The 21,333-nt window shown below is 43.1% G+C and overlaps 2 protein-coding genes across 3 annotated transcripts in view; one reads left to right on the forward strand and one right to left on the reverse strand.

The window, feature by feature from the left end:
- lrtm2a (leucine rich repeat transmembrane protein 2a) overlaps nt 1-16,997 on the reverse strand; it is a 35,730-nt gene extending 18,733 nt beyond the window's left edge. The window contains exons 1-2 of the mRNA XM_033614503.2: nt 16,543-16,997; nt 3,784-3,976 (exon numbers count right to left, since the gene is read on the reverse strand). Of these exons, the coding sequence (XP_033470394.1) occupies nt 3,784-3,862 (79 nt within the window). The 5' untranslated portion in view covers nt 3,863-3,976; nt 16,543-16,997. The remainder of the gene's footprint in view (nt 1-3,783; nt 3,977-16,542) is intronic.
- The window catches only part of cacna2d4a (calcium channel, voltage-dependent, alpha 2/delta subunit 4a), a 151,747-nt gene that overhangs the window by 72,640 nt on the left and 57,774 nt on the right, over nt 1-21,333 (forward strand). The gene's annotated exons all lie outside the window — the stretch shown is intronic.

The raw sequence follows: 21,333 nt of genomic DNA on the forward strand, positions 1-21,333 counted from the left end.
ACTCAAAATAACTTTCAATTACATTAAAATGGCTATTGATTACATACTTGAATTTGTCAGATGCTTCGGATAGTTTGCCAACAAGCTGCCACTCCAGTTTCTATTTAACTCCAAGTCTCATGTAACACCAAGGATCACGCTCCACTTCATACCTAATGCCGCACACACACAAACACACACACACACACACACACACACACTGTCACGCATGTGTGGCTTCATGCCAAACCCAACATCCCAGCAGGGTTGAGAAGTGCCACCAGCTACTAACCACCCAGCAATACATTGACATTCCTTGTTGGTGCCCTCTCAGAGTTGACCAGTGTGCATCTAGTCATGGATGAGAGGCTCTTGCTCGTGACATGTGAGATGTAAACATTAATGGAGTCTTCCTCGGCTGAGATGTACCGTTAGCTAGCTCAGTGGTGCTAGGTGAGCTAGCAGTAGATGGACACAGGCAGACATCTCTACGGCCGATATCTCCAACACTCTGCAACTCACACCAAAACAATCTAGACTGATAAATAGCACTACAGGTAAGAGGTAAAATGTGCACTTTTGATTTTGGGGTTAGCTGTCGCTTTAAAGAGGTAATGCATCCAATCAGTTTAACAGCCTAATAGCTGCTGCAGGCAGACACAAAGTTAGTTTTAAGTGTGTTGCTCTGCTGTGGCGCTGTTCCAAAACTTCTGCTACTCGCTTAGTCACTGCACTGTATTAGAGCTGTACTCCAAGCATAATGCTACAACCTAAGTCACTGTATCATGGCTCTATTCCAAACAAATAGTTTTAACCACAGTCAGTGTTTTCCCTCTCTCCTTTCCCTCTCTCTCTCTGTTGCTTTCTCCGTCACTCTTTTGATTATGTGGTCAGTTAATCTGCCGGTTTAGTCTGGGATTCCAACAAGGTGCATAAACACATACACACACAGTACGATCAGATAAGTGTGTGTTTATGTGTGAATAGGAATGAATTCACGACCGCTTGTGTGCAAATGTGTGTGTGTGTGTTGTGTCAGATGAGACAGTCTGCTGGGATCGTGGAGGCCCGGAGGCACCATATGGTCTCTGTGTCGCTCATAGACCTCTCTGTTCTCCTCTCTTGCCTCTCCTCCTTCATCCTTTCTTTTCCTCGCCGCCTTCCCTCTTTCACTACGCCTCTTTGATCTCGCATCTCGCTTCCTCCTCCTCTCCCACTCCCCACTGTTTCCATCTCCTTTTTTCTCACTTCCTCTGTCTCACTCTCTCTGTCACTCACATTTCGTATTCTCGCCCCCTGCTTTGCACTTTTATTAATGCTCTTATTGTGTTTTCCTCTGGTGTTATGTCACTTTTAAGCTCCTTTAAGCCTGTCATCGTTGTTTCTTTTTCAGCATCTATTTTCACAACCTGTCAAGCCAAAAGATGTTAATATTAGTGACATGGGACTGATCTAGAGTATCACTATCTTGCATCAGTCTCCCTTTGTTTTTGAATTTTGCATAAATGAAGAGTACTTGAATTAAAATGAGAATCTCTTCTGCGAACGTAGACATTGTCCTCGATTATAAAAGCATCTACCAATTGTAATACCACTTCACAAATATGCATGTTTTAGTGACAAAGAAATTTTGCAGTAAACTGTGATGGAAATGCATTTATTGATCGTTTGGCGCAACAAAAACTATTTTGAGCCAGAACCCTAACCCTCCAAAACACCCATAAAGCATCTTCCACAACCTTTCAAAAATGTAATATCACCTTCTGCCTCATGTAGGTTACAACGTTTCATCATACTTTTACGGCCATTAGTTGAAAATATGGCCAGCGCTGGCTGACACTGAAGAATACTAGCACTTCTTCCTCCATTTTTCTTGTTGATCTGTTTTGTGTCACTCAGGGAGCTTTTGCTTTTGCCCTGCTGATGAAAGCACACCTTTGATTTTTGCAACACATCAAAAGTTTGCACAATAGTAGAAAAATACTGGATGGGAAAGCATCTTTTTTTTGTCCTCTCTGTCTGTCGAATCCGATTTCTAAATGAACTTCATCGGCATTAGAATGAAAACGCATCCTTGATGGTTTGAACTCTGCCATTCTCTGTACTGTATTGATCTGACGTATTCTTTGGCTCTGATTTGATGGGATGCCTAACCCTTTCTACTCCTATTATATGCATCTTCCAATGACTCAGTGTGTTGTTTGTGTGTGTGAGGCAGCATGCGAGGGCCTTGAAGAGTAATATCAGAGATCAGAGAGCTTTCAAGCTTTGTGAGAAAAATACAGAGAGACAGTGAAAAAGCAAAGGAGAGAGGCAGAGAAAACACCTGTTCGAACAGAAATGCTTGGCAGTATTGATCATGCACATTTTGTGTCAAAAAAGAATATTGAACAGAACTGAATGAGAGAGACTCTTCTGGCAATATTGTGTTACATTCATGCCAAGAACATAATTGCATGGAAGAGACGGAACATTTTTTAATGACTAGCAGAGAACATTTTCAATTCGTATTCCTAAAAGGCTTCAGCAGTACTGTTAATGCAATATTTATGTTGATAAAGCTTCATGAAATGCACTAAGAGAGGGGAAACTGAGACAGATAATGCAGTTAGATTGAAGTGAATTTAATGCAGAGATGGATGGGAGGATGAAGAAAAGGTAGAGGACAGGTGGAGAGACAGGAAGAGGTATGAGGCGGTGGGATGGAGATGGAGGGCCCAAAGGGAGGTATATCTATCGACTCTGAGGTGCTGTGTGGGTGTGTGGAGGGTCTGACAGATAGTGTTGCCCTGTTATTTAGTGTCTTCGGTGCTACACAGCAGTCTGTGGGGGCGTTTTTGCCAGACACCTCTGGAACAATAATACCTCTCCAACAGGAAGACAAAGATCCCCCTTTTTTATGGTTGCTTTTTTTGCTTGTCTGTGTAAAGCCATTTATTTCCTGCAGGGATCGCAGCATGTGTTCATGTGCGCACGCTTGTGTCATATATTAGCTCTACAACAATAGAGAGAACGAATGCAGAAAAAAGGAGCTTTCATGTTTGCCTATTAGCTGAGGAAGTGCCTGGAATCTCAGAGAGTAGGATCTATCCACTCCACTGTCTAATCCACCACACACACGCATACAAACACACACACACGCACTGAGAAATGCACAGAGCTGTCGTATCTGTTGCTATGCCACCCAACTTCCGACGGATTTTTGTTTTGACTGAGTGTACCCATGGTATAAGACGGGGGAAAGAGAGAGAGATTGTGAGCGGGGGGGTGGGGGGGGTGGGGGGGTGAGTGGGCAGAAAATAAGAGGACAAGGGAAGAAGAGACAGGTAAAACGGGGAAATAAAGGGATAGTGAGATATTAAAGTAAAGATTAGGGACAAGAACAGAAGAGTGTGAGGGGGGAAAAGAACAGAATAGGGAGGCGAAGATGGTAAAATAGAAAGGAAAAGAAAGAAAAGGCAGACAAATAACCTGCAGGTCTCCATCATTCCCCATCATTCTCTACCCACATTGTTTTGTTTCCACAGACTGCTGGCTGTATTAATACATACAGTAATGTGGCATTTCACTGGAGGACTTGGCACATGGCCACAGCAAGCTCAGTGCCCTCACCCTTTGTGTGCGTGTGTGTGTGTGTGTCTGGGCATGCTAACATTAGCAGCTGTCAAAACAGACAGCGCTCCTCCTTTCATGTGTAGTTAGGAGACCAGTAGATGGAAATAAAATAGAGCAGCAGTTGAGCATGAACAGAGCACTTTTCCCTCCTCTTCTTCCCATCACTCTCAACTGCTTTTGTCGACTCACCTGGTCTGGCCAGGTGGTGGGTGGTGGAGCCGGGTGGGGGCAGGCCGATGCCCCCAGGGGTGTGTGTGTGAGGGGGCATGACACAGAGCACTGCAGCCTTCCTCTGTCGGAGGGGCGGGGCTATGGGGGCGTCAAGCCGCCATGCCTGCAGCCTCCACTAGGGTGGCAATGGCAAAAAGCTGCACCAAAACACCTGAAAGAGAAGAAAAGGCGAGTGAGACAGACAGACCGACAGATAAGTAGGAAGGATGGAAGGCAGAAAGGTAGGTAGGTAGGTAGATAAGTAGCTAAGTAGGTAGATAGATAGGTAGAAAGGAAGGTATGTTGGTAGGAGGGAGGGCAGGAAAGAAGGAAGGTAGAAAGGTAGGTTTGTATGCAGGAAGGAAGGAATGAAGGAAGGTATGTGGGTAGGTAAGTAGGTAGGTAGGCAGGTAGGTAGGAGGGAAGGAAGATAGGTAGGGAGATTGGTAGAAGGAAGGAAGGCAGAAAGGTAGGAAGGAAGGTAAGTAGGTAGATGGGTAAGTAGGAAGGAAGGTAGGTTGGTAGAAAGGAGGGCAGGAAGGAAGGAAGGTAGGAAGGAGCGCATGAAGGAAGGAAGGTAGAAAGGTAGGTAGGAAGATAGATAAGTAGGAAGGAAGGTAGGTTGTTAAGAAGGAGGGCAGGAAGGAAGGAACGTAGTAAGGTAGGTAGGTAGGTAGATAGGTAGGTAGTAAGGAATGTAGAAAAGTGAGTAGGAAGGTAGTTAGGTAGATAGGTAAGTACGAAGGAAGGAAGGAAGGAAGGAAGGTGGGGTTAGTAGGAAGGAAGGCAAGTAGGAAGGAGAGCAGCAAGGAAGGTAGAAAGGTAGGTAGGAAGGTAGGTAGATGGATAGGTAAGTAGGAAGGAAGGAATGTAGGTTGGTAGAAAGGAGGGCAGGAAGGAAGGTAGGTAGGTATGCAGGGAAGAAGGTACGTGGATAGGTAGGTAGATGATGGATGGATGGATGGATGATAGATAGATAGATAGAACATAAAGAGCATGAATGAAATAGCGCAATTTTCTTCCTATTTGCATCTCCAGACTTTTGCAAATCTTGATTGTGAGACAATTTCACATCAAGTTGTTGCCACACACGGCTACACAAACTAATGTACACATACAGACACCGTACGCCAGCAGCAAAGAGGGTAAAGCAGCGGGACACTGTATGTGTACACCCTCCATGTTACCGAAAAAGGCTTCCTCGCATACATTAAAAGTGTGTTTCTGTGCGTGTGTTTGCACCTATGCTCCCTGGTGTGCACGTGCATGTGTGCGTATGTGCGTGTGCCCAAGCATCCCAAACAGCCCCCCGGAATTTCATAGGAAATAAATAATAGATGTGTGTGTCTTTGGCAGTTTACACAATCAGTTTGCCTTTCCCACAGACAGACCCCCTACTGCTGCTGTCTGGCACAGACACTGACACAGAGGGAGACAAAGCGAGAGTGACACAGGGATAGAGAGGGGAGGAAGGGAGAGGAAGAGGAGGAGGAGGAAGGAGAGGGGGAGAGGAAAGGTGGAGAGATACAGGCATGAACTTGGAAATACAGAGACATATGGACGGAGCGAAAACAGAACATGGAGTGAAAAGGCAGAGGAAGCATTAATGGGAAGAGTAACGAAGAGAGACATTGTGTCTGTTTGTGTGTGTGTAATACTGCCAAACTACCCTCGGGCAAGGCAAGAGACGGTGAGAGTCTGACAGTCTTTGAACTCTTCGCTGAATAAGTAAAGGTAACACAGTCACAGTAAACCCAAACTGAATCCTGCGTAAACAGCAACAAATATGTCTTTTCCAGATTTCATCTAGTGCCTGAAATAATAATGTTTTGGGTATGATGGTGCCCAACAGATTCCATTCATTCATTCATTTTCCAGAACCACTTATCCTTGTGGGGGTCGCGGGGGGGCTGGAGCCTATCCCGGCTGACATTGGGCGAGAGGTGGAGTACACCCTGGACAGGTCACCAGACTATCACGGGGCTGACACATAGAGACAGACAACCATTCACACTCACATTCACACCTACGGGCAATTTAGAGTCATCAATTACCCTGCATGTCTTTGGACTGGCGGAGGAAGCCGGAGTGCCCGCTGACACAGGGAGAACATGCAAACTCCGCACAGAAGGCCTCCCCCACCCTGGGGTTCAAACCCCCCACTGAGAACCCTTGAACCAAGACCCCTCTTGCTGTGAGGTGACAATGCTAACCACTGCACCACTGTGCCGTCCATAAATCATAACGCCTCTAAATCCAATGGTCCATCTCAGAAAATCAACTTTTCCAATGAAGGAAATCAACTTCACAACACTTTGCACGACTGCAAGTTTCATAAGACACTTCTATAGTCCAAAAACCTGCAGACAACCTTTTTGTCTATGATTTAGTCCTCTAAAATACCATAAGAAAATTGTGGTGCACAAGAAACAAGTCTTGTTGCTGTTGCATACGATATAGTTTGTTGTATAGTTATAATAGGTTTTCCCTTGTTTGCAGTCATATTGTTTCCTGTACTAATATGGTGGCTGACTGGTTGCCATTAGTTTGTGATTGATGGACTTTTCCCTTGATAACATAAAGTTGAAAAAAAGAATGACCCAGCCCAATTACAGCGGTGTAATGAAACATATCCCATGTGCTTTGAAAAAGATGAGTGTTCTTGTCACCGCTGAGTCATTACAGTGAAAATAGGTTTGACGAGTGGGGAAATTACCATGGGAGAAAGCTTGTTGGAACCTCGGTACCACATGACTGATGCACGCCATTGACTTGCGCCCCCTGGGCCAATCAGTGTAATTTTGAAAATGCTGGAGTGCTGCTGTGAGATGCGTCTTTTCCCAAAGTATCATCAAAACCCAATCAGCAGTGTGTGAAATATCGCGCTAATCAAATTAGGCTGTTGTTCAATGGTTAGCTTGTTTGTGGGGGAGACACAAGCAGGCTTTTTCCTGCACGGCTCATTTTGCCTTAAAGTTAAATGCAGGGGAAATTTTGCGTGTGTTTACACCCGTTTGTGGATGCCTGTGCAGCGATTATGTAAATTAGCACCTGTACTGTCTTAAAAAGGTGATCGAAAACTGATCTAAAGTAGTGGGAGGATAAAGTGGATGTGTGACGGGGAAAAAAATGAAAACATGATAGATGGATCTGAAGATAGACAGCAGGTCACTTCCAAAAGTAACACCCGTAAATCTGTTGAGGGTGTCAGTGAGTTATTTACAACTGGTTATATATGAGTGTGGAAACAAGAGGTGAGAGGGAAGCGGGGGGCGAGGTGAAATAGGAGACAGGGTGACCAGGAGGAAAGAAGGTATAGAGAAGAGACACGAAACGATAAAAAGAAAATATAGGCAAGGCAGGAAATGCCAGAAGAGGAGGGGAGGTGAGAATGAGTGCTGTGGGTAAACAGGGAGGACATTAAAATTCCCCTCCACAACCTCTCCAGTGTTTCAGTGTGTTGAGTGCGGGATTGTGTATGTTCGCCCCAGTGGTGCTATTTGTGTTATCATTATTGCTATTAGTACCTGCCAGACACTGAACAAAATATAAAGCACTTGTCTAATCTCGCAGCTCTCCCCCCTCTTTCTTTATATTCCCTCTGCATATTACACATGCTCCTCTCCTCTCCATCATCTCTTCCTGGGCTTTTCTATCTTCCTTTATGACCTTCATCTTTCAGTATTCCCTTCCCTGCTTCCCCTCTCTCGCATTCCATCTTTCCCTCTCTGGCTCCTCTCCTCTGCTTGACAAAGGAACAGAGGCGTGTACCGAGGATATTCGGCAGATGGATTTCCTGCGTGTGATTAAAGTCACATTAGCCGGGCTCTGCTGGGAAATTTGTGTTGTTCTTTTTAAATGAGCACATGAGCTTCATTTGAAGAATTCAGAAGCGCAGATGAGAAATGAAAGAAACTTGAGACGGATCTGGGAAGATTACTCTCGCTGCTACAGATTTCTTGCTGTATATGTTTTCTTTTTTCAGTTTGCTCAGTGCTGAGAATTCATTTCAAGACTGAAATGGTAGCACAGTGATGTCAGCCTTTGGCTTGTGGATTACTGTTCTGAAGCCTTGAGTTTGGCATTTTGGCTGTTGCCATCTTGGTTTTTTGGAGCCAGAAATTACCATATTTGGATGAGAGGATGGAGCTGCGAAGGAGTGAGGGGTGGTATGTGTGGTAACGACTTGTCAATCACAGGGTAGCCACGCCCTAAAGCATATCCTGCATGATCGTCGATTTAAAGGGATACTTTACTGATTGTCACACCACGGTCTAGGGAATGTATGCAGATGAATCTGTGTTAATCCGTCGAATGACACAAAACCTACTGTTCGTGTTCCATGTAAAACCAAAAGTCAATGAAGTTATTTCAGTAACAGCATAGTGTGCTAGGATGTGTAGCATAGTATGCTAGTGAAGTATGTCGTGTGACATTACATTACATTAGCAACAAACGTACTTTTAGTGACTTTTTAACAAAATAAAATGTCTAAACAAGCCACTGTAGGCCGAATGGGTGAGCTTGTTTGGGACACATGTTCTGGGCTAACAATAAACCAGTGTCCAGGTTTTTTCCATCCATTTATTCTCAATACAATATACACATGCTCACCATAACACAGAAGGGCGACAGCATTGTTCATATTTAATCACTATTCTGTTCAGCAAATTCAGTTTTAAATGCCAATACTTAATGCTTTTCAACATGCTTCCATAAGACTTTACCTAATATGCCCTTCACACATGAATGCTCCACCCTATGTTCAGTTTAATAACTGCATGTGTAGATTTATATTGACCTTGTGTTAAGATAAGAATAAAATAAACTAAATAATAAACTATATTAGGGCTCCAACAGTACCAATTTTAAGCCAACATGTTTTTTTCTCAACCTAGCTATGGACTTTTGTTGCCTTAACATAGGAATTAAACCTAAAAACACATTTTTTTTTTTACCTACAGTACAGGCCAAAAGTTTGGACACACCTTCTCATTCAATGCGTTTTCTTTATTTTCATGACTATTTACATTGTAGATTCTCACTGAAGGCATCAAAACTATGAATGAACACATGTGGAGTTATGTACTTAACAAAAAAAGGTGAAATAACTGAAAACATGTTTTATATTCTAGTTTCTTCAAAATAGCCACCCTTTGCTCTGATTACTGCTTTGCACACTCTCGGCATTCTCTCCATGAGCTTCAAGAGGTAGTCACCTGAAATGGTTTCCACTTCACAGGTGTGCCTTATCAGGGTTAATTAGTGGAATTTCTTGCTTTATCAATGGGGTTGGGACCATCAGTTGTGTTGTGCAGAAGTCAGGTTAATACACAGCTGACAGCCCTATTGGACAACTGTTAAAATTCATATTATGGCAAGAACCAATCAGCTAACTAAAGAAAAACGAGTGGCCATCATTACTTTAAGAAATGAAGGTCAGTCAGTCCGGAAAATTGCAAAAACTTTAAATGTGTCCCCAAGTGGAGTCGCAAAAACCATCAAGCGCTACAACGAAACTGGCACACATGAGGACCGACCCAGGAAAGGAAGACCAAGAGTCACCTCTGCTTCTGAGGATAAGTTCATCCGAGTCACCAGCCTCAGAAATCGCAAGTTAACAGCAGCTCAGATCAGAGACCAGATGAATGCCACACAGAGTTCTAGCAGCAGACCCATCTCTAGAACAACTGTTAAGAGGAGACTGCGCCAATCAGGCCTTCATGGTCAAATAGCTGCTAGGAAACCACTGCTAAGGAGAGGCAACAAGCAGAAGAGATTTGTTTGGGCCAAGAAACACAAGGAATGGACATTAGACCAGTGGAAATCTGTGCTTTGGTCTGATGAGTCCAAATTTGAGATCTTTGGTTCCAACCGCCGTGTCTTTGTGAGACGCAGAAAAGGTGAACGGATGGATTCCACATGCCTGGTTCCCACTGTGAAGCATGGAGGAGGAGGTGTGATGGTGTGGGGGTGTTTTGCTGGTGACACTGTTGGGGATTTATTCAAAATTGAAGGCACACTGAACCAGCATGGCTACCACAGCATCCTGCAGCGACATGCCATCCCATCCGGTTTGCGTTTAGTTGGACGATCATTTATTTTTCAACAGGACAATGACCCCAAACACACCTCCAGGCTGTGTAAGGGCTATTTGACCAAGAAGGAGAGTGATGGAGTGCTGCGGCAGATGACCTGGCCTCCACAGTCACCGGACCTGAACCCAATCCAGATGGTTTGGGGTGAGCTGGACCGCAGAGTGAAGGCAAAGGGGCCAACAAGTGCTAAACACCTCTGGGAAGTCCTTCAAGACTGTTGGAAAAACATTTCAGGTGACTAGCTCATGGAGAGAATGCCAAGAGTGTGCAAAGCAGTAATCAGAGCAAAGGGTGGCTATTTTGAAGAAACTAGAATATAAAACATGTTTTCAGTTATTTCACCTTTTTTTGTTAAGTACATAACTCCATATGTGTTCATTCATAGTTTTGATGCCTTCAGTGAGAATCTACAATGTAAATAGTCATGAAAATAAAGAAAACGCATTGAATGAGAAGGTGTGTCCAAACTTTTGGCCTGTACTGTATGTTGTAAGTTTATTTTGAAAAGAAGCTGTATGCATTACATTTCCTGTTAAAATGGAAGCTTATTTTGAAAAGACACAATGCACGTAAGGAGCATGAGAGCAGGAGGGTTTCTGACCGCATTATATGTTGACCAAGCATCGGTATTTGACGAGCTGGGACTAAGACCTTGTGATTGATGGGACGCAATTCACAAAATGAACATCATGCTGTATTGAAGACTTGAAACTAGCGATTAAGACCAAAAATTGAGTAGGAAAATGTTCACTGAGGTAGTGAATTAAGTGAAAAGTAATTCATTTTCTCCTCGAGATTTATACAATCGGACTTCTTTTTGCAACCACTGGAGTCGCCCCCTGCAGGCCAGTAGAAAGAACTTACTTCAGTATTGGCCTCCCGTTTTTCTCCCTTTTTTTTCTCCTCTAGAGCTGGAGGTAACCTCTTGTTTGAAACATATCATGCACGTATGTATAAGCTAGAGCAGAAATGATATTAACAGATGGTTCCAGTGTGATAACAGTTTTTGCTGATTTCCATACATCATATTCACACTGTAGAAACATCAAAGCATTTTTCACACACTGAGATAAATGCTTTTTTTCCCCCCTTTGTCATAGTTGTTTATTTAATTAAACATTTCTGCTGTAGTTTCAAGCTGTGTTAAATCAATCTTTAATTCCTGTTTCAGCTCTGGGACTGCAAGTGTTGCCTTGTTTTGCATGTTGGCCATTTGTCAAATGATTCACGGCCTTGTGTTTGTTTATTTTGAATTATTTTGGGGAGGGAAACAGTTTGGCTGCGAAGCAGAGTGTTACTTTATGAGCAAAAAGCGAAGTCATTCAGTCGTATCGAATGTCTGCATTGATACAAAATTGTAAATGTAGTTTATATCAGGTTTATAGCTCATTTACAGCTCGTTGTTTATGGGTTTGTTTCTCATTGTGTTCTGGAAATGAACGGGAGTGGGTAAGAAAGAAAGGGGCAGAAATAACATTTAACTAAGAAAAAAAATCATCAATACACATGTTTAAACTTTCATGATGTGCTCAATCATGCTGGAGCTGTCCCATAAATGATGTATTGGAGGTGCAGCAGAAGGTCACCTCTGCACCCACATGTTACAGTGCGCTCATCAGTTCCCATCATGTTGAACGGGTGCTGTGGTGACAATCCTGTCCGTCAGGCTATTCTCAGAAAGCTTTTTTTACCAATTTGACCCGGACACGGGGGCAGCCAAAATCCACACATGCACCCATGTACACATTTACACGCACACACGTGTAAATACTCGGGAGCCAATGTGGCCTGCATGTTGTGGGAATCATGTAACACCTCCTCCTCTCCTTTGCGCTCCTCTCTCCTTTCTCCTCTCTTCTTTCTGTCCTATTTTTTCACTCTGTTTATTCCACTAACTGTTTCCTGTCCGCACTTAAGCCGGATTTATACTCTGCAGGGTGTTGCTGAGGCGTCACGCGGAGCCTCCGACGTGCATTTCCTCAGAAATTTAACCGCACACCTGGGGGCTGAGATAACAAGTAGAGACCACCAACTGTGATTGGCCAACTTGGGCTGTTTGTGTTTTCTCTCTCATGTTTATGATGCAGGGAGAGATTGTTGATAGGGAGGAAGCGAGATGAAGAAAGGCACAGCCATGTTCTAATTTTTATTCACGCTTGACAAGTGTTTATTTTGTGATCTAGCAACATCCATTTCTAGTACAGGCAACCTAACTGTGATCACCTCTCTCTAGTACAAAGTGGAAAAGAGAATATAAGCATGAATTCTGTAGGTATGTGTTGATTGTATGTCTATGTCTATGGTAGGTGGACAAATTTGTATTTTGCCTTCTACAGTTCAAACTTTCCCATCATGTCACATCTACCTAGAGCTGAGTATAGGTTAGAAAATAGGATACTAGTTCCAAAACCTGTACCCTGAAAGCGGTACCAATACCAATAGAGGGCTTACTTTGAGACCTTTTTTTCCGATTACATTCGATATGCACCATGTTAAGGGAGCATTCAGTTGCATAAAACGCCACCAGGTAATACAGGTATATAGTATTGCCATACTTTCAAATATTTTGGTGGCATTTTGGCACGCTGAACTTCATCAAATAAAACACACTCGATTTCACAACACCACAGACTGTATGGGTTGTAGCTGCTGTGGTTGTGGGCCAATCGCGTCACATTAAACAGGCTGTTGTTGTGCACCGTTGAAGAGTTTTGCTGCAAAAAGTAACCCACCAAAATTTGTACATATCCCACGTGATCATGAGCCAGTAATTTGTGTACAGCCCACGTATTTGGGAAGGTTGCGATCTCATGACCAGTGCGCTGATGCCCCGTAAGGAGACAGGTTGAGGTGGTGGATGGGTAACAAAACACAGGACTTTCCCTCAGAAGACTTGAGTTCAGAACGGTGTGAACTTTGAGTGAACTTTGAGTCATTTTAAATCTTAATTTTCTGCCTTTGTCCAATTCTTAGGTCACAGTATGAATGAGGATACACTGCATTAAATCTAAGAACACTTGGCTGCGAGCAAAATCATACGAACAGTTATTTCATGCTAGGTCGAGAACAAAAGGGATCATACGTAGGTATCATTTGAATGGAAGAAGTTTCGATATTACTTGGTATGGGCTTACTTCAGTTGATACCTTAACAGTATCAGCTACTGATTACCAGCCCTACACGTGTTTTAAAGTAAAACTAAGAGTGTAAGCAAGATAACTTCAGATAGATAATGAATACACAACAGCTGGAAAATGTACAACACTTAGCCATTTATCTTTGTGTTGGTGCTACAGCAGGCATCTACATCAGTACAACTGAAATACCCTGACAGAAAAGCTTAGATCCTGCAGTGCGAAGGAGTGTGTGTGTGTTTGTGCGTATGTGTGCACATCTTTGCCCGATTTGCCCAATTTAGCCCATTTTTCAGAGTATTTCATCATCCTTGTGACGTGCCTACATGGCTTGACTAATAGTTTTTTAATCAATATGGCTGGAATTGCGTCAAATTTGCCTCCAAATTGAAATACACCTGCACTCTAGAGGACGTCTGTTCATGTGTGAAGGCATGTGTGTGTGTGTGTGTGTGTGTGTGTGTGTGTGTGTGAGTGCAGCAGTAAGAATGTTTGAATGTCTGTGTGTGGCCCCTGAATGAGTGGCATCACAGCTGTAAACACACAGCCCAATCACTCACCTTCAGCTCTACCCTTTACTCCCTCACCCACACACACACGCACACACGCACACACACGTTAGCCTTCGGCAGTTGGCTGGGGTTTAAGGGATACATCAATGTCAGATTATTTTACAAAACAAACTACATCCTACAATGGAGAGGAAGAAGAAATAAAAAGCAACCAACTCTAAAATGAGTCAGATAACTGACAAGGTTCGGTGCACATCTGCTGTTGTATGTTCATGTATTTCCATGAGTGTGTGTCTGTGTAGGTGTGTCTGTCTGTGTAACGGCGGGGTTGCTAACAAAGGCACAGAGAGGCAGCCAAGCTCCTCTAAATCAATTTTTAATGGCTTTCTTACACAGGAGAGCAGAGAGATTGGGGCAACATAACACACATACACTGGACACACACACACACACACACACACACACTGGACACACACACACACAGACACACACACACTTAAGCACATGCAGAAAGCTTGACAAATAGAGCCTCATATGTGTTGACAGGCACATGGTGCAAAAAATATGTACGGATATATAATTACACATGCATGTGGGTATGCAGACACATGGTGTACATAAACACACACGTTTTGTTCAAGCATACACGTACATGCATACCATGCAGGTCACATTTTGTCATTTTGAATTGTATACCATATTATCATGCATATTTTAAATTATTATTTGTATTAAGATAGTTTACCTAAATGTACATATCCAGTGTTCTAGTCCTGTACCATGCTCTTAACTTAACAGGGAGTGCTGCAGTGATACTTTTCTCTGGAACACCAACCCAACAATAATCCAGTATTTGGGAGTATTTTGGATATGTACATGGTTTTAAGATTTGCCATTTGTTTTGTTTAAGCACATGAATAATATCACCGACAGTGTTCACACGTCTGCGGCATGATCCGATGAGCAGTTTTACAGGAATTGTCAGACTAGTCAGAGGTGTTAGTTTTGTATTGAGTCCGCGTGTCAATCTACAGCACTAAGCATGGAGCTGGTTAGTGATCAGTATTGTTTTCTCCGGGTTTATGTTGCATCTTCATTACTTAGAGGACATTCAGACAAGTCCCGTTAATTGGAAGCTAATGTAGAGAGCCTTGAGGATATCAGAGGGGAGTGCCTCACACCCACTGCATTATCGTATAATCACACTGCAGCTCTTCAAAGTTAATCACTCTTATATCACACCTTTTTAAAACAAGATTAGAGTCTGTAAAGTGGTTTTACAGCATGCAAAAAAGCAGTGGCTACAGGCTGAGAATCAACAGGACACCGTATAAAAGAACCCATCAAGGTGCTTCAGCTTGATTATGATTATGTAAGATAGCGTGAAGGTCAGAGACGGAAGGCAGCCAAATAACACTGTGTATTCATCATATAGATTTGTAACAGAAGCTTTCTTTGAGATCAAGATATACAATGCAGGATGTACCTAAAAATGATATTTCAGATATTTTATACAGAGGTAATCCCTCTCAATCATCACTCATAAGAAGAGAGTGGTGTTGTATTTTTCTGCAGATACTCTGCCCTCTGCCTGGATTTGCTTATTTTCCTCTTGTTTTCTGTGTTTGGGATGTTTATGGGTGTGTACCCTCACAGCACTCAGGTGAGGTCGGGGCTTTATAGAAAGGTGGTGACCAGGTGCCTGATCATAAGCAGCAGGCATCCAAGAGACACAGTGGAGAGCGTTACCATCAATAGCCAACAATCCTGCATGGTTTGTTTGTCTATAAAGTTGTCTACATGGGTTACATCAAGCTCATAAGAAAAAATGGGCATATGATAGGATATTAATCATGCTGTAATTAAAGTATAACAGAAGATATCTAGTATATTAGCAAATATCCACACTGACAAAATCCCCCAGAGATACAGTAGTACTCTGATGTGCAGCAGTTATCATGTGGTGGCTGTAGCTAGACCTGCAGGTCAAATGACGCCTCAGCGTTGAGAGACGTTTTTGTGCCTAAAAATCATGTGGATTGAAAACATTCCAATATTTTATGTTTCCAGGCAAATATATGATGGGAATGTCTGTATGGTCATTATTATGTAATTGGCATGGAAGCAGGAAGCGGCTAAAACTTTTTGTATTTGTTCATTTATTTATTTTTTTGTGACATTTTCGCTGGCTGAGCAGCTTTTACTGGAATACATGGGCTGCCATGTTTGACAACCTCATGCAATTTTTAAACACCTAAGGGTGGTACATCTGCTACAGTAGCCATGCAAAAAATATATCTCAATATATTTGCCGTATATTCACCTCAGCTGGGTTAGATCTCAGCAGAGAGGTTCGGTACAAGCAGATAAAGAGTTACCATAAGACTTAAGTTTCTCTTAAGTAGCATGTGGCAGCAGTATAAAATAGCAATGCCTCATACCGTACCCTAGTATCCATCATACTGTATGTTTAGAGCATTTACTGTTTATGCCCTGTAGGGTATGTTGTTGTTTTTAAATATTAGAGCTGTGTTGTTTCTTTTAAGGTCTGTGGTTTAGTGCTGCCTGTCTTTATCTATGTACTTCTTTGACATTTAGCTGTGAAATATGAATAACTAACGATACACCCATGCGTGTGTGTGAATAAACCTCAGATCCCCTCACCTACTGCCCACCTCTGCAAGCTTTGCCCCACAACCACAGCCCTAAAAATTCCAATGAATGTGCATGTTGTGTGTATCCAGGAAACAGGTTAGGGGCTGACATTTTCAGCATCCACCTCTTCACAGCATGCACCCCTCCAAAATGACCATTTGTTTACAGAGGGGGGGGGGGGGGGGGGGGGGGGTTCTCATCTGCAGTCCACTTTGGGAGAGACATAGTGCATCTTTAATTCCAGTCGTAAAATAAGCTGAGGAGCAGTTACGTTGAAATGAAGTGTATGTGAGTGTGAGTGAGTGAGGAGAGGAGAACTAACACCACAAACACACTTACCTTTTGACCAAATATCTCAGACAGCAACAGCCTTATAGCTCTCTGCCATCAGCCATCCTCACAAAAAAAAAATTAAAAAAAGAAATATAAAAAAAGATCAAAAATCTCCAAAAAAAGAAAAACCCCTTCAGTTAAAAGAAATCCATACATTCAAGATCCTGGTCAAATGAATGAGAATAATCCTCCTTTCTGTATAGAGACAATCCCCCCCTTGCCTCCCTTCAACCCACCAATAAATTGTGAAAAAGGAGGGATTGTGTGGAGAAAAAATGAGGGATTGTAGAAAAAAAATGAGGTGAAGAGAGGCTTAGAGACACAAGAGGAGGGAAGAGAGGATGAGGTCCGTGGAGGGAAAGGGATGGAGATAGTTAATCCTTTTCTTTGGATCTATTCCCTACATGAATGATACGTCCAGCGCCGTCCTGTTCGCTGGCTTGTGCGCTGCCGTGTGCGTCTGAGAGGCGTGAGTGTGTGTGAAAAAAGAGAGACGGCGTGTGTGTGTGTGTGTGTGTGAGAGAGAGAGAGAGACAGAGAAAGAGAGAGAGAGAGGGAGAGAGAGAAAGAGAGACAGCGCTGTTAGGTTGCTGGCGTCACGCGCTTGCCCTTCTGTGTGTCGCTATGTTTGTGATTCCTGCACTCAGCACGCGTCGGAGTGTGTGCGTTGTGTTTATCCACGCATGTACTCTTGAGGGCTGTCTTTCCGGCAGTGTTTGTGTGTGTGTGTGTGTGTGTGTGTGTGTGTGTGTGTGCCCCCCCACCTCCCCTTCTTCTCTTTCCTATGTGTGTTCAGTCGTGCATGTGGCAGGAGAATATGTGTGTGTGTCTTGTCAAATATAGTAACATTAGTGTATGCTGCCTCTGTCTGCCTGCAGCTCTCCCACTGTGACAGAGAGAGGATAAGGGGGGGTGGAATACAGAGAGTGATAATACGAAAGAGTGAAAGCCGAGCGAGACAGAGAGAGGGAAAAGAGGGAGTAGGAGTAGGAGGGTAGGGAGGGGAGGGCAAGGAGAAAGTAAGAAGAGAGAGATAGAGGGAGGTGGTGGGAGAAATGGAGAAGAGGTTGGTTGAAAAAAGGATAAAGGTAGGAGGGAGGCAGAGGACAGGAAAGGAGATGGACAAGGCAGAGATGCAAGAAGGGAAGCTGTGGCAGTGGAGGGAGGGAAAGAGGGTGGGAGGGATCAGCTGATTTCAGTGAAGATGAGAATCTCCCTCTGCCACATGGGCTTTTCTCCTCCCTCGATTTTTTCGCCTCTTTTCCTTTTTTTTCCCTCTCCTCACGTCGCCTTCGCTCGGCTTTCATTTTCATTCTATTCCCTGTGGCAGCTCTCGTAACGGCTGTCTTTGTGTGTGTGCGTGTGTAGAGTATATTTGTGCATATGTCTGTGCACATGTTTTAGAGTGTGTGGTCTTGTATTGCTCACATTGTTCGCTAATATGTGCGCAGAAATGTTCTTAATTTGTGCACAACATAAGTGCACACACAAATTTACCATTGGATTCATGACACATGCACACTGGCCATTTTTGTTTGTATTTTAGTGAATCAGAATTACTCTAAATTGACTGCTATTTGCAATCAGCATACTGCCACGCCCCCATTTCTCCATATAAGGAAATACAGCCGCCCTGAGGTATACCATGGAGAAAGCAGTGTTAGTGAATGTCTTGGCAGTCGGAAACAGCTGATAACCCATTTTTTGTCACTCTCTGAGCACGTTATGTCGGGCTCTGAAGACGCGCTCTCTCCTCAACACACGGCTATATCTTCCAGCAAGCTGGATATGCCATTTAAGACCTGCTAAGTAGTGATGCGCAGGTTGACCCACAACCAGTGTCGGATGGTCTGGGTAAGCTTGTTAGAAAATATTGCGAGTTTCAGGCGCAGAGGTTAATAAGTGACAAAGCAGCAGTCTGAGTAAGCTCTTCATGACATACAGAAACATTATGCAATAGACCACCTTCGCTTTCCCTCTCTCTGTTTCTCTCAAACACACAGTAAGCAGCTTTAACATCAGCTCTGCTGTCCTCACTGTTTCCGTTATCCATTTTTATATATCAGGAAAATCCGTTTAAGTCCGACATACTTAAATCTCTCCGGTCATAATGTTTAGTAAAAATATTTCCCTCTGAGAATATGGAGGCTGAACACTGTGTCCTAACAGCGAGCAAGCAAGCATCTCTCCGTCCTCACTGAATCTGTTAAATATGCAATTCTGTTATGTCATGTAAACAAACCACTGTACCTGTCAGCTGTGCGCTCAGGTAAACAAATCATGTAGAATATCAGCTGTGGGCTCAAGATCAAAATGTAACCCCTTAAAGATAGGTGAATACTTTCTGTCTTCTTATGTTTGTAGTTAAACTGAAAACACATTTTTTATGTTGTAACATTTACTGAAAATGACATACCACACCACCAAAACTGGTCTGCAGTCCATAGATAGTAAGTTAGTCGGCCACATGTAGACTTACTCAGTTTGCGTCTGAATGCCAAGTAGATTTTAGGGTGAATATTGGGATTATGGTTAAGGTTAAGGTGAATTCTATAGGCGTGAAAACCACAAGTTTAATCACAATTAGATTAATAACTGTTTGGAGAGCAATACGATATTTGCTGATATCACAAAGTCTGCCATGATACAAATTCGCTATGATTCAAATCAGGGGCCTGCAATGGATATGAGTCGATATCTGTAAATATCCTTTTGGTCTTTTTCTTGCTGCTCACCATTATCTGCCTGGCACAAGGCCGATAGCATTGTTTGAATGTTTAGGAAGGAGGTGTGCTAGTGACACAGAGGTGCCATGGAAATTTTAAACTAAAGGCATATCTTAAAAATTAGGATATATGTTCCCACTCTGCACTGATGATATTGGATAGTTAATCACTGAATTGATATATCGATCCATCAATGTATCCTTACAGCTCTAGTAAATCCCTAAGAAATAAATGCAAGTCACTGCAGTGTCTTCCAAGTATGTGTGTGTGTGTGTGTGTGTGTGTGTGTGGTGTGCACGTGCGTGTGTGTGTGTGTGTGTATTCGTGGAAGTCATTGTGAGAAAGCACAAATGTTTTCTTTGGAAGACACCAGTGATAATTTTGGAGACAGACAGAGGGAGGGTGGGGGAGTAAAGGGGTGTGGAAGGGGGATAGGCACTGGTAGGGGGGTCTGTGTGTTTGTTTGGACACAGCATATAATTACTTGGCTGCTTCCTTACATGGGCTGAATCATAGTTGACACACACACATTGTGCTGTTAATGAGCATGTGAATCACTTGGCTCTACAGTGCAGCATTTTGCTGCTGATGACAGTGTGTGAATGTGAAAAATCTGGGCGCACAGGGGCGACTGACTCCGAGGTCTCACACCAAGGTTGGCAAAATACATGGAGTTGTAATAATAGCCTCTGAGGCTAACAAATATATTTTCAAATCTGTTATCTCTCCTCTTGCTTTGGCGCTAGCAAAGAGCAATATTCATAACATTCAGGTGGCAGCTTCTCATTTTCAGCCGGCGTTGACACTTTCACGGGATAAAATGACCAAGGTCGCCGGCAGCAGATCAAATCAGCTGTTGCTAATTAACATAAATCACAGCAGTGACTTCAGGCCAACATTAAACTTGTCTGTTGTCTGTCCCTGCAGCTGGTATCTGTACTTGGTCAAAGATCATTTATGAGGGAAGAAACTCTGCTCTCTAACACTGCTGCACAACCACAAGTGTTTTTGTAGTTTTAACAACTCCAACAGAGTGATACGTCTTCAGGCCCAGACAAAAACAAAAGCTGACTGTTGCATCACCTCATGTCACCTGTGTCTTGGCCAAAAAGTTGCACATGAACACACCACAAAGACCACAACCGACAGCTAAGCAGCACATACATTCTGTGCCTGCATGAGAGGAAATAACTTTCCACACCAGCAGGTGCCAGCAGACTGTAATTGTCATTCAAAAATGGAAACCAGAAGACCATCTTGACACTAGTTAGTCTGTTAGCACATTACCAACACAATCCAGTGTCGAAAGAACAAAGCATATTTACTGTGCTCCAGTGAACAATAACACAAACAATCACGAAATGTTTCTGCTAAAGAGCTCAGTGGCTGAAGAAAAATAATGTTACCTTAATGTAACAAGTTTGTTTTGGTTTTGATCCCTCTTGACTTTAGCTGTTTGTTTACTTTCCTCACTTCAGTTTCTCTTTTCATGCACTGAGCTGAACTGCCAATCAGAGTGATTCAATTCATTGACTGGCTCTGTTGTCGCTGAAGCCGATTCAACATGCTGAATTGGCCAAAAAAACCCGACGGGGGCCAACAAGAGGCAACCTGCACCAACTAGGGCGACAGGCGCTCACAAACAGCCCAATATTGACCAACCACTGACCATCGCCTTGGTGTGTCTGGGCCTTTCTATCTAGTCAACCATGTCACTTCAGTTTCAGAAGTTGCATTCTTCTCGTCAAACTTTGCTTCATATACGCTATCCCTAACTGAACATAATCAACTAATAACCTTGAGCCAGGACCTCTAGTATTTGGTTCAATCACCATATGACAAATATAAGGAGTTCCAAATTTAGCAAGGTACACCTGTTATTTCAATATGCAAGAAACATATTTAATTGTCAGATTCCCAATATTATAGGACTCATATCAGGATATCGGGGCTAAAAAAAACTTGATAGAGACATCCCTAGTTTAAGGTACCACTTGTAGTGATGAACTCGGAGAATTCCGACCTAACTTTGCAGTTCCCCTCATCTCTATGGAGCATTGGGCATGGTGTC

This window comes from Epinephelus lanceolatus, chromosome 23 (genome assembly GCF_041903045.1).
Source record: "Epinephelus lanceolatus isolate andai-2023 chromosome 23, ASM4190304v1, whole genome shotgun sequence".
Lineage (NCBI taxonomy): Eukaryota > Metazoa > Chordata > Actinopteri > Perciformes > Serranidae > Epinephelus > Epinephelus lanceolatus.